The sequence below is a fragment of the Ptychodera flava genome, chromosome 1, assembly GCF_041260155.1.
Source record: "Ptychodera flava strain L36383 chromosome 1, AS_Pfla_20210202, whole genome shotgun sequence".
Classification (NCBI taxonomy): domain Eukaryota; kingdom Metazoa; phylum Hemichordata; class Enteropneusta; family Ptychoderidae; genus Ptychodera; species Ptychodera flava.
Window position 1 is genome coordinate 16,117,933 of NC_091928.1, and position 13,944 is coordinate 16,131,876.

The 13,944-nt window shown below is 37.1% G+C and overlaps 1 protein-coding gene across 1 annotated transcript; it reads left to right on the plus strand.

Annotated features, from left to right (window-relative positions):
* The first annotated feature begins 97 nt into the window (after positions 1-97).
* LOC139131334 (uncharacterized protein F35H12.5-like) lies at positions 98-13,595 on the plus strand. The gene is made up of 6 exons (XM_070697353.1): positions 98-751; positions 2,214-2,316; positions 5,879-5,995; positions 8,630-8,813; positions 9,859-10,045; positions 11,692-13,595. The coding sequence occupies exons 1-6, from the start codon at positions 406-408 to the stop codon at positions 11,811-11,813; spliced, it is 1,059 nt and encodes a 352-aa protein (XP_070553454.1). The 5' UTR covers positions 98-405; the 3' UTR covers positions 11,814-13,595.
* The last annotated feature ends 349 nt before the right edge of the window (positions 13,596-13,944 follow it).

A 13,944-nucleotide genomic window follows, 5' to 3' on the forward strand; every position in this document is an offset into this window, starting at 1 on the left:
ACAGTCATTAAAATACATTTTATAAATATTGATTAGCTCATATAAAAATCTTTGTAATTCTTAACTCATTTACGGTGAAAATTTCATTATGCGAAACGTAGTCTGAAAATGTCATATGTTCCGTTAATTAGCACAGCCAGCGACAGCACGGCAAACCACGAATTTCAGTAATCGAGAGACGAAGGTACTGTTCAGTTGTGCGATATGGATTGTGTATTTCGATGAACATAACATTACATCCGCCTTTTTAAAGCTTTTTATCTTCACGAGCTCTGTCAGCAAATCGAGTCGGGCACCTCAGGCTGTCGGTGCGATTTGTTCCTCTCGACCTAGTTAAGTAGTTTGACGTCTGCAAATATAGCAGACGAATAAGTGGTGTTATCTGTAAAAAACGCCAAATGCAAAATGTCTGCCAGATCAACGTTCGTTGTTTTACGAATTTGTACTTTGGCCAACAATACGTTTTCGGCAATTCGTGTGTGTCCAACTCATTCTGCCATCATTGTCAAAGGAGGTCACCTCATTTCAAGACCATTGTGTACAGAGAAAACTAGAGCGGAGCTACCAACAGCAAACGTCACCTTCAAAAGTCTTGGAGTAACATTCAATGCAACATATGCAGATGCCGGGGATCCTAAAGGACCTGTTATTGTATGCCTGCATGGGGCACCAGCTTCACACAAAGACTTTGCAATTATATCCCCTTATTTGCTTTCAGCAGGTGTGCGTTTAATTGCACCTAACTTTCCAGGTATGTAATTAAACTTCTCACCGTCTGTTGTCCTTGTGAGCATACGGTTTAGGTTTTCATGAAAAAAATAGCATATCAGAACTGGACTTTGCCACTTAGCTTTTCTGCCAACAAATCTTTTCTTCATAAATTCTGTATTTAATGTAATTAAAACGCAAACATGCTTGCAGAATTTCTCATTGTAGCATAAATCATTAAGGTGAAAAAGGTTTTTGTTTTGATTCTCGAACTCATATTATATGGAAACAATCAAGTAAACGTTTAACTTGTGACTATGCGTGCGAATTTCTATGTATGTATGCTTTTGAACTACTTGAAGTAGTAACTTTCGAAATTTTGAGTGGACACAAAACAAAGAATTTAATTACTATAGTGGTTGTATTAATACACTGCTGCCTCCATGGTAATATTTATTGTCATGATATAATCTGAAATTGTTTTTAAGGAGCCACTTTCTAATTATCGAAGGTACCGGTATCACAAACTGTTTTGATAATTTCTTTTTTATCCTCACGCCTGCCTTCACGATTCTAAAAATGATACACAGAATTCAACAATATTGATTTTGATCTTTTTTTTTGTTTTTTTTCTGACAGAATAATAGAATCTCACAACCCCAAGGACCTGGGATCAGATTTCTCACATGAGTTGGGGATATTTTGTCTCACACGAGCCGCATCCCCAACTCGTGTGAGAAATCTGATCCCAGGTCCTTGGTGTGTGAGATTCTTTTTCTCACATGACCACAAAATGCCTTAAATACACACTGGAAACATTGAATGTTTAACTGTATCAGCAACTATCTTATACTTTGTGGCCATCTAGTATTCCATGTCAGTAACGCAAACTCCATGGCGAGTTCCACTGCCAATACTTCAACTTCTTCTACAGACGAGATGACCAACAAAAAAAATTGCTATATTTTCCAAGTGGCCCATGTTCACCAGTTATTTGAAAATTCAGCCGGTTTTTGTGAATCTGTCACCAATGACGTACAACATGATCTAAAATCTTGAAAATGCTGTCGTCTGCCCCCATACTCTGACCTGCTTACTTTGTAGTTCCGGTCTGTGTGTTACTCATCGTGCCATTGGATGATATTTTGCGCGTTGAACGAAAGGCTGTTTATCATCCAATAAGAGCTGCAGAGTGTTGGATGGTTTCTGAGAGTGTGGGATCGATTTTTCCCACACTGTCGATCCCACACTCCTAGGGGCCAGGAATGTGAGAAGAAGAAACTGCACAGTCCTCCTTCAGCTTCCTCATTCCTACACCAACATTTCCTTGGGATTGCACTGAAACAATATTGACAGGGAGGACCAAGTAAACGTAATGAACTTGTAAGTGTCCATTCTTGAATTCAAACATATCAGTGGTCAAACGATGATGTTTAGACAGCATCTACCTACCATACATAACTGTTTCATGTTCTTTGTTTTATTTATTTTTTATATTAAAAAAGGGTATGGCTACTGCAAAGTCATTGATGGAGACAGCTACAATTTTACTGTAGAACACAAAGCAGCATTTCTGAAGAACCTCTTTGAAGCTATCGGTGTTGATAGGTAATAATAAAAATATTCCATTTGACTTTCTCGGAAGTCTGAGATGTGTCAATATTGTGTCCAAGTTCATCCTATGACAGAGACAATGTTTTAGGTACATGGGGGGGGGGGGGGAGAAATATTAAAGCATATCAAAAGTGATGTGTGAGGACATAAATCCTGATATTTTGTGAATATCCTTTAGGCCAAGAAAATGAAATGTTTGTTTCTCATCCTAGACATATTGCAAAAAGTTCTGTGGTTTGACTTTTAGTGTTCAATGCACAGTTTTGACAGCTTAATTTAACAGTGACTTATGTGTACAGTTCTGAATGGAATGTTATAGTGTCAGTTATTTTGTTTAACAGTTCTGTTTTAAACAGCACTGTGTTATGCACTATCGTCACATATTTTTGCGGGTTTTTTCATTTTTTTTCCTAATGAGTAGTAAAAAGGTTGACGCTGCAGTTCTGAATTGATGCGCGCGAGGATGAGAAACAAACTTTTTATTTTTCGTTTCCTTATCATGATGTTTTAATGTCAAATCTTACAAGCACAGATTTCAACTACACAGTGAAGAAATTGTAGTTCAACTGAGTTATTCAGATTTTGGGCCAATTTTCATTTGTTGTGATTGATTACTTGTGGTATCATTAGAAAGAGAATTCAGATTAGGTAAGGTTGTCCTGGTGTTTGCATAAATACCAGTGAGGTCAAAGGTTAAATTGTTTTAGTTGACTGTACTGGTAATACTTGAAATAAAGGGGCCATGAATAATTAACCCTCTCAGGCCTTAACCCCTATATATAGGGGTAGTTCTGGTAAGTTACCAGAAAGTCAGGCCTGAAAGGGGCATGGCGGATAAAATTCATGAGTAATTAGTGCTTGTCTCGGGTTGCCTTTATGATGAATGAACACATCCATACCCTCTAAGGCAGTGTTGAATAGTAGTTAGCCCACAGGGTAGCCAGGAAGAACAAACAAACAAATAAATAAACAAACAAATAAACAAAAACTATACAAACATACAAAGAGGCATACAAATACATAAATAACAACAAACATTAACAAACAATCAATATGAATAAATAAACATACAAAGATAAACATCTATTCATATTTATATATATATTCTATCTATTTATCTATCTATATATGTATATATATATATGTATATATATAGATAGAATATAGATATGAATAGATGTTTATCTGTTTGTATGTTTATTTATTCATATTGTTTGTTTTTGTTTGTGTGTATGTTTGTTTGTTATTTATGAATATGTATGCCTCTTTGTATGTTTGCATAGTTTTTATTACGCTCCCATATATGCATATGTATATATGCAAATGGGAGGTATTCGTATAAGGTGGAAAAATGGCGTCTGTGTGTATGTATGTATGTAAGTATGTATGTACCGGTATGTCTATTAGTCCGTCCGGATCAAAAACTCCTAAACCGTAGCACCTACTGTCCTAGTATTTGGTGTACAGGTGCACCTAGGGGTGGAGATGTGAATTTGTTCAAATGAACATGTCAGTGCCAAAAATATGCAAATGAGGGGGAAAAAAGGAAAAATCCTACAAATGGCTAAAACTCAGTAAGCATTGGTCAGATTTGGTTGAAACTTGGTATGCAGATTTCTTTAGGTATTCTAAATTACGTGTGCAAATATTGGGATGAAATTTGCATGTTTGTATTTTTAGGGTATTTTTTCCGTTTTTAGTAAAAAAAAATCTTGTTCTCTGAAATCGCTCGTCTGAATGCTATGAAACTTAATATTCATGTTCCTCAGAATGACCTCAGTCATGCTTGTACAAATTGTATTGATATTGTCATATTTGTAATTTTGGGGCAATTTCCCAATTTTTGATAAAAATTTTTTTAATCCAAAAACTGCTGATTTGATAGCTTTGATACATGTATTTGGTATACAGGTATTTAAGATTAATCTTAATATAATGTATTGAAGGTATGTTGAAACTGGCAATTTTTTTTATTTTTGGGGCATTTTTTGTCTTTTTGGTCAAAAAATTTTTCTCCAAAAACTTCTGATCTGGTAGCTTTGATATCTAGTGTACAGGTTCCTAGGGTTTATGTTGATTAGATATATTTAAAATTAGGATGAAGTCTGCAATTTGTATTTTGGGGGGCAATTTTTCTCATTTTTGGTCAAAAAAATTGTTTCTCAAAATTTACCAGTCTGATTTCTTTGATATTTAGTAAACCGGTCCTTAGGGTTTTTGTTAATAAGATATATTGAAAATAAGTTGAAATCCGGAATTTTGAATTTTTTTGGACAACTTTGCGAAACTTTCAGTTTACTGGGATATCTTTCATTTTGTATTTTTAAGATTTTTTTGGTAATTTTATACCTACTGGAACTAAGAGTATATAATGTGGTGATTTAGTAAGCATTTGATATAGTAACTGTATTTGGTGTTGAAATGCGATAAAAAAATTCTGGCGGATTTTGAAAAAATTCCAAACAAATGCCAATAAAAAAATTCAGCCAGAGAAGGTTTGACAAAAAGAAAAGGTGAGAGAGTGGGGAAAAAAGAATGTACAATGGATCGGATAAAAAAGATAATGTACCTCATCGATCTTCCAGACACCATCCCTTATCAAATGGTCCACCCCGATGTATTTTTGTGCACAATTAACCATGCAGTGTATTTTAGTTTAAGATGTCAAGTTAGGTAAGGATTTGAAAGGAATAGTCAAGTTCACCACAGTTTAACTTTATCTCTTGTGTCATCATCCTTGTGTAATTGGTTTGTAAGTTGTTCCAGATGTGGATGTACCAGCTGTTCTGGAAGAAAACAATGTTTACTTTTTCCTGTAGGGTTTCTGAGTTGATGATTGTATGTTGAATTTCTCCATGTATCTGGTGTATGGGCAAAGTGTAAACATTGGTTGCATCTCATGTATTTCAGTCTATGTCAAATATTGTAAATGAAAAATCAAGAACAGTTACTGTGTGCTTGCAAAAGATAACATATTTGTCAATACATAAACTGCCTTGCAGATTGATTGTCTTAAATATTATCACAGAAGTAGAAAAGGAAAGAAACTAATCAAATTGCTGTAACATATTCACTCTCAGTGCCTGTATAGGCCTATACTTAGCTATTTTATCATTACATTCAGCTGTTTGTTATATCTCTATCACTCTCCATGGGCCAAGGCACACTTTGGGTCAATGTCATCACTCTGTGCCAGTCTGTGTATGTCAGTCTGTCTGTATATGTATGTCCATGTTTCATACAATTGTTGACTTGTTTTGATAACTATATGGGAGCGAACAGTGATGTTGTCACTATTTTTATATTTATTTATTTGTTTGTTTATTTGTTTGTTTGTTTGTTCTTCCTGGCTACCCTGTGGTTAGCCTTGTGCAGACCCAGTTTTCTGCATTCTTTCTGTATACCAAATGAGTAAGCAGTCAGTTTTCAAAGGTGTTTCTGCTCATCATACGCTTTTATGTAATCACACCGTACACTGGGCTTTAAGTATTGTGCCATAGTTGTCTATGCAAACTTTCATTTCAAATCTAACCAATCACCACCTTTTCCTTTCCAGAATATCTGTTCTTGTCTCACACAGTGCATCTGGCGCCACCACTGGCCAGTTTTGTGCAGACACCGATCTTGTGCAATCTGTTGCATTTTTATCAGCGATCAACATAAGCCGTCACAAGTACGTTGCAAATAAATCTCTATATTTTTAACACTTGTTGATTACAAAAACATTCACTTTTTAGCTCATATTTGGTTGTATATAAATACCAAAAGAGCTTATATGGTGAGTCGGTGGGGTCTGTATGTCTGTATGTATGTATGTATGTATGTATGTGTGGATTTTGTTTTAGAATGGCACTATTCTCAACCAAAGCTGCATCGTTGACTTAAAACTTGATTCAAGTAATTTTCAGCAGCAGAAAGAAATTAATGCATTGTTGCTGTTTGAGTCAAAGCCATATGTGGAATAGAGGCCTGCTCTACAACAATATCATACAATCACTTGAAGTTCTTATTAGTCACCACGGACGAAGTCTTGGGGGACTTATAGATTGGGTCATGTCCGTGCGTGCGTGCGTCCGTGCGTCCGTTCACGCAGATATCTCAGACATGTCCTGGTCAATTTCTTTCAAACTTTGCACAAAATAGTACCTTACCCCATACAGATGCACATCGATTTGTTTCACAATGCGATCAAATTTGGCCGTGTTAGAGGACTTTTTAGTTTACACCTCCATAGACTCCCATGTATAAGGCATTTCTCCATAGACTCCCATGTATAAGTCAGTTCTGCACAGAATCTCATGTATAAGGCCAAGTAAAATAAAAATTTAGTTTCTCATCGTATTCATATTGCAAAAAGGATGCAGTGACACAGTTTTTAGCCCCACGGATGAAGTCCAGGGGTCTTATAGATTGGGTCATGTCCCTCCGTTCATGCAGATATCTCAGATATTTTGACAAAATATAACTTGACCTCGGTGACCTTTGACCTCAAATATACATATTTGTCCATAACTCAGAAACAACATGCCACACCCTTCATATATGGTATGATGGACACCTTATGACGCCACATATTGTACCTCATTAATTATGCACATATCTAATTTTGAGCGAGCCAATAGAGCTAGAGGTCTGATTTTTGGTATATAGGGATAACTTAGCAATACAATTTTTTTGACTAAATATCATGTGACCTCGGTGACCTTTGACCTCAAGTTACATATTTGTCCATAACTCAGTAACCACAAGTGCTACACCCTTCATAAATGGTATGATGGAACACCTTATGACGCCACAAACCGGTATTGTACCTCATTAATTATGTGCATATATAATTTTGAAGGAGCCACTAGAGCTAGAGGTCTGATTTTGGTCTATAGGGATAACTGAGCAATACAATTACAAGATGTCACGTGACCTCAATGACCTTTGACCTGAAATATACATATTTGTCGTTCAGTAACCACAAGTGGTACACCAGTCATATTTGGTAGGATGGAAGACCTTATGACGCCACATATTGTACCTCATTAATTATGCACATATCTAATTCTGAGCAAGCCAATAGAGCTGATGTCTGATTTTTAGTATATAGGGATAACTATAGGATAGAATTTTACAAAATGTCACTGTGACCTCAATGACCTTTGACCTGAAATATGTTTTTGTCAATAATCAGTAACCACAAGTGGTATGTCCTTCATATTTAGTAGGATGGGTGACCTTATGACAACACACGCTTTACCTCATTAATTATGCACATATCTAATTCTGGGCAAGCGAATAGAGAGAGGTCTGATTTTTGGCATATAGGGATTAATTAGCAATACAATTTTTTTTTCAAAATGTCACTTGACCTCGATGACCTTTGACCTTGATTATACATATATATGCATAACTCAGTAACCACAAGTTCTATACCCTCCAATTTTGATAGGATATTAGACCTTAAGATGTCACATCTTGTACCTCATTTATTATGCGCATATGTATTTCTTGGCTGGCCAATACAGCTAGAGGTCTGATTTTTTTCCCGATTTAGAACCATAACTTAGACATGCCTCATGTGTTTCAAATTGGGAACAACGACATAGACCTATGTGCCCATAGATCTCAACATATACACTCCAGTGATACTTCTTAATGACCACATTTCAAGACTAATACTCCCCTATTACAAGTGGGGACTATGTCATAGTCAATGACTTGTTCAATTTGTGTCACATTTGTATCACAATTTGTAGCATCAAAGAAAAGTCATGAAACAGTGTAGTAGTATGACAGAGAGAATAGCTGAATGAATTGAATGATCAGGCATCCTTCAGATGCAAAGAAGATTGCTTTTTCACTTATTATATAAATTTGATAAATCAAAAACACATGTGTGGCATATGTCAACTGTCATATGATTCCAGCCATTGCTGTTGATGCCCATCAGATAATCATTGTTATAATTTTTCTACCTTTCAAGTTGTCAGTAAAGATTTATTATCATTGGTTTACGTATTTTCAGGCCTGATTTGTGAACATTTTAGGGTAAATTTTGAATTTTTAATCTTTCATTTGTCGTTTTGGATAGAACATGAAGTGTCAATGCCCAATCATTAATTTTTCTCTGTGGGTGCATGACTATATGCAAATGCTGGAAGTTGAATTGCATAAAATTCAACAACATGATACAGCATTGCTGGTGACAATATTTGATGATTGCTTTCATTCACGACATTGCATGAGACACATGTTCAAAGTGTGTTTGAATGCTATAGTGTGTAGGAATGCTTTAATCTTCTGTTGCATTTTTTTCAAGTCCTGCAAGATATGGACGCTATTTCATAGGCACAGGTTCCTGGCTTATGAGTAATAGGATTATTGGAAAAGCAATGAGGAAACTGTTGCCGCCGATTGCAATAAAACTGAGTGGCTTCCGAGTGAGTGATCCAGGCTATATGATCGGTTTAGTACATGAAATGGCAGCTGTCAACTGGGCGAAGGTAAGCAAAGCTCTATAGGTGATAGTAGTGTCTGTAACTGGTTACCTGTGTTTTTATATTGGCTTGCAAGTTATGGAAAGTTGTAAGAGGAACGTCAAAGATGTATATTTAGGGGGCAGCTTAATTAGGATGAAAAAGGAAAACAGCATACTGAATCAGTACAACTCTTTGAAAATTACGTTTAACCAGTTCACCCCTAATGCCACGTAAACAGATCCATACTCACCATTGATAACAATGGGTTTGGGCAAAACCATGGTGTTGAAAGGGTATAACTTCAAATTTGAAGTTAATAAACATTGAAAGTGGTTTGCATCTCTGCCCCTGAGGCCACTGTTCCTGTTTCCTACCAGTCAGTGCATTGTTTGGTGACTGAAGTCAATAAATTTTTGATACTCCTGGTGTCATTGACCCTTGGGAAGCAGCAGATATAGGCATGTCTCATCGCTTTGACTTTCCTTTGTGTACTCTAGGAGTGTGAAATATCAATTGATCAGGAAATTGCATCGGATGCCATCCCCCATTGCACAACAACTCTCACATGTTTGATGAGCAGTGTGGGAGTAAACATTTTTGCAAAGTTTTACAATTTTGCAATCTTAGATTCACTGCTGCATTAAGTCCAAATATGACAAATTTCAGACAAAGTGATAATTTTTGTATAAAAATGTGCTGGAACTGCAACTACTGATTGTAGGTATGCTGATACAGAATGAGTCTGATGGTTGGATTTTCGCACTTCCAAACTTTCGTTTAGGGTTAGGGTGGGGGGTGGGTGTTGAGGCCGAATGCAATTAGTTGCGTTTACCGTTCATGTTCCATTAATTATTTTCTGTAGCTAATAAAAACATAAATTATCGAAATGTGTGAGGCTCTGGCATCACAAAAAACTTAGAAGTTGTACTGATATATCATCTGACCATGAGTTTAATCTGACTGTATACATAGTTTGATAAATTGTTACAAAAATTACCATGAGTGGATTGGTAAAAATAGAATGATTACTATCTCCTAAAAATTCTATTTTTGTTACTTTGTACGACAGAGCATAGACAATCTTAAATTGATGGCTAAATCACCGTATCCAGTCTTGGTGATTGGCTGTGAAGAAGATAAAGTTGTAGAAGTTGAAATTGCCAAGGAGAAAATGAAACTCTTCAACATAGACCGGACAGAAGATGTCCTGTATATCAACGCTGATGGAGTCTGTACAAATGTAGAGAAAATAGAAAGTAAGTTTATAGGTAGAAGGTAAATTTATCTCATAGTCAACATACACTTGTATACTCAATATGGCCCAGTGCAACTCAAACTTTTCCACATTCTGAAAATGAGTTGGGCAAAATGCTGAAGAATTTATAACGTTTAATTTGCATTGGTTTCAGTTTGGGAATGGGGGCCATACTGAACAATTTTACAAATCCCCATCATCCTAGGGGGCTAAGGTGCTCTTGGAGACAAGGAGGACCCCCTAGGAAATCTTATGCTTTGTGATGAAGAGAGGGCCCAGTGATTTTAAGGGAGCGTTCAGTTTTTACGCCGGGCGGGGGGGGGGGGGCGCAAATCTTGTCGCCGGTGTTCAAAAAAATATAGACCCCCCCTGCATTTTTGTGAAAAAAAGATGACCCCCCTTTGTCAGACAAAAAAAATTGATGACCCCCCCCCCCCTGAAAAATAACCAAAACCCATATGTCAAATTTACCCGCATGGTATGGATTTGAACTCCGGTACGCGGCGCACTTTATTCGTGTAGCAGAGATGCCAGTGCACAAACTTCTCAGCCACATACATTGAAACATTTGTTAATTAGGACGACTGTAAGGCAATTTTTAACTTCATTTCCATAGACAACTCATGTCCATGGACATTGTATAAAGTAAACTTTATTGGAGTGGTTCGCCAAAGGCAGCCCTCCGGTTAAGAGGGTCATGGGCCATTACGTAAAGTCAACTTTATTCTAGTGGGCCACCAAAGGTGGCACGCCGGTAAAGAGGGTCGATCATGGCTATTGCATAAAGTAGACTTTACTGGACAGGGCCGCTGAAGGCGCGCGGCCATTACCATTATTCAGTGCGTGATCCCAGGGTCCCTCAAAAATGTTTCTAATACAAGCCGCGGCTTCAATTGGGAATTTTACAGTAAGATTGCCGTGGGGTATTACATAAAGTCAATTTATTGTAGTGGGCCGCCGCAGGCGGCCCGCCGGTAAAGAGGGTCGGATCATGGCCATTGCATGAAGTAAACCTAATTGGAGTGGGCCGCCAAAGGCGTCTGCTGCCGTTAAGAGGGTCATGGGTAATACATAATGTATATTTATTGTAGTGGGCCGCCAAGGCGGCCCGCCGGTAAAGAGGGTCGATCATGGCCATGGATATAAAGTGAACTTTATTGTTGGTATTATGTTTTTGAAAATGTGGTGACCCCCCCTTTCCTACCAGTGAAAAAGCGATGACCCCCCCCGTTTGCGGATTCCAAAATTACGATGACACCCCCCTGGATTTTGCCGGCCCTCCCCGGCCGTAAAAACTGAACGGTCCCAGTGATTTTAAGGTGCACAGGAAATTTTGTAAATTGATATTTCATTGTGACATGAGCATTGACTACAAGTATGGTATATAACAGAAGGTGATGTCCCAGACTTTCTCGCTCAAATAAACAAAACAACCCATCTTCACTGTCTATACTTTACAGTTCTCTGTTAGTTTGCCATCTTGAATCCCACCAAGAAACCTGAGAACAGGCGGGGACATATCACCTTTTGATGACTTATTTGTTTTAAGATTTTACATTAGAGGACCACACCTTATAGTTTGGTTACGTTGTTCTAAAGGGGAAATAATAAGAATAATTTTTTTGTGACTGGTCTTATCATCATCAGATCACAAAGACAAAAGAAGACGAGGTATCATCTTTGCCAAAGGAGGACACTGGATTCAAAATTCTCATCCGGAGATCATCGCCATGGCAATACTCGATCTGTTGAAGCTGGTACAAAAATGATCAGCTCCACGTAGTATCATAAGTTTCCCTTTGTATTTTCATAATCACCAAGCCAGTGATTATCTTCTAATTCTGTGCTGTGACCACTGTCCCTCCACCCACCGGGGAGGGACGGTGTGTGAACTAAGTTGTATAATTACTGAAAGTTTTTGTTGAATATGCGTGAAAGGCCTTTTAATTGTAATAGGTTCAACCCAGAATTTGAATGGATCTCGGTACAAACAAACCCACATGCTTGCAGAAAAGCGCATAGAAATATGTGTATACTTCCATATGTGCTTGTGCACATGGGTTTGCTTGTACTACCATCACGTAATCTTTTTGGGGCATACTACTGAGTCTGCAGGACACATCGCACCATTTTTATTTGGGAGTAGACCCATTGCTTCACAGGATACCAGAACTGAAAAACATCAGTGACAACTTGCAACTTCAATCCAGGAATTCAACTTCAATCAAGGAATGCTATGCATAACCATGCAGGAATGCTGATGGCTGTATAAACTTCATGTCCAATTCATACATCTCAGGAATTATGCACTTCCAGATTGGTACTAAAAATGGGCTCGTGATGGAGCTGCTGTCTTAGTCTTCAACAGTATAGCTCTGGGAAATTCTGATGTCTGTGAGTTAGACATTAGAGTCCCTGTAGTTTTTACTTTTTGCATGCACTTTCATGACTTTGCTTTAAAAATTCGTGGTAATGTCTTAATGTCAAGTGTCATTGCATCCACTGAAGGATGTGTGTCTATTACTTATTACATGTGTAGGAGAAATATACCGATGAATTTAACTTACCGTACTGCATATTTTCTTGGTGCTTCCAAACAGCATGGCTGCAGCTGTACACTATGTTTATTTATGTAGTTGCTGAATTCTTGAAAACAAAACATGATGTAAAATTGCCAACAATTATTATATTTTGGATTATATTTACATTTAAAGAGAAAATCACTTTGCGATATCTGACTTCATAGTACTAAAGTTGTCTAGTGAGATATTTATGTGTACGGGAGAATATTAGTGAACAGTACTTAATATCACATAAAATGAAATGAAAAATCTAAACTTACTCCTAATGTGCTGTAGCATATGGAGCTGGAGACACATGCAAAAGCTGTTGACAAGGTCATACTCTGAATGAAGACAAGTAAATGACTCAATAACCTGTTGAACTCTGACCCCAATGACGTTTGACACCATGTCAAGATTTACATCCAAACAGAGGTCAAAGGATAATCAATTTAAAGCAACTATTGTGACTCTTTGAATTTTGTTCCTGGTTTGGTGGAGGGGAGGGGGGGATCTTGAAATTGTGAGAAAAGAGAAGCCAGGAAATCGGGTGAGTTGCATACATTTGCATAAACTAATACTTCTTTATCATGCAATTTACAACTGCTTGACAAGCTAAGAGATGAACCCAACCAATATTTTAAGTTTGGGTGAAAAAATAAATTAAAATCGAATTAATAATTGTAAAGAAGTGATTTTTGAATGAAATGCCCTGTGTTGGGTGCAGTGCCCCCTTAACCCAAATCCTCAGTTTTTCCATAATTTTTTTTGCAAATCATGTTTTAGTTGGACTAATTCATGAAGTACAAATATTTTTATGTCTGAAAATGCTTCAAGTGAAGAACTAGTACTTCCATTTAAAGCAGTCTTGCCATTCATTTTTGTAGAAATTGGTGTGTTTTTCTCCATTTTGAAACTGAATTTAGTTCCCTCAAACACCTCTTATTTATCGCTATGACAACTCGTTGCTAAGCCTCCAGTAAAATATTTGAAAATAGTATTGGTTGAAGTTCTTTTATCTGTCTGTGTTGCAACTGATATTTCCCGCCTTGTTCAGATATATTTTATAGTACGTGTAATTTTTAGCTCACATTTGGTATACCAATGTGAGGTTATCATACCTGTATAAGCTGAAATCGATGGCGTCTGTATGTATGTGTGTAGCGGTATGTATGTACGTAAAGTATGTCCATCAACATCAAAAACATGCAAACCGCTGCACATTTCAGCTTGGTATTTAATGTGCGGATGCATCCTGGGCTATAGATGGGATTTTGTTCAAATGAAGTCTGCATTGCCAAAACTATGCAAATGAGCTTACAAAATGTGAAAATGGTCA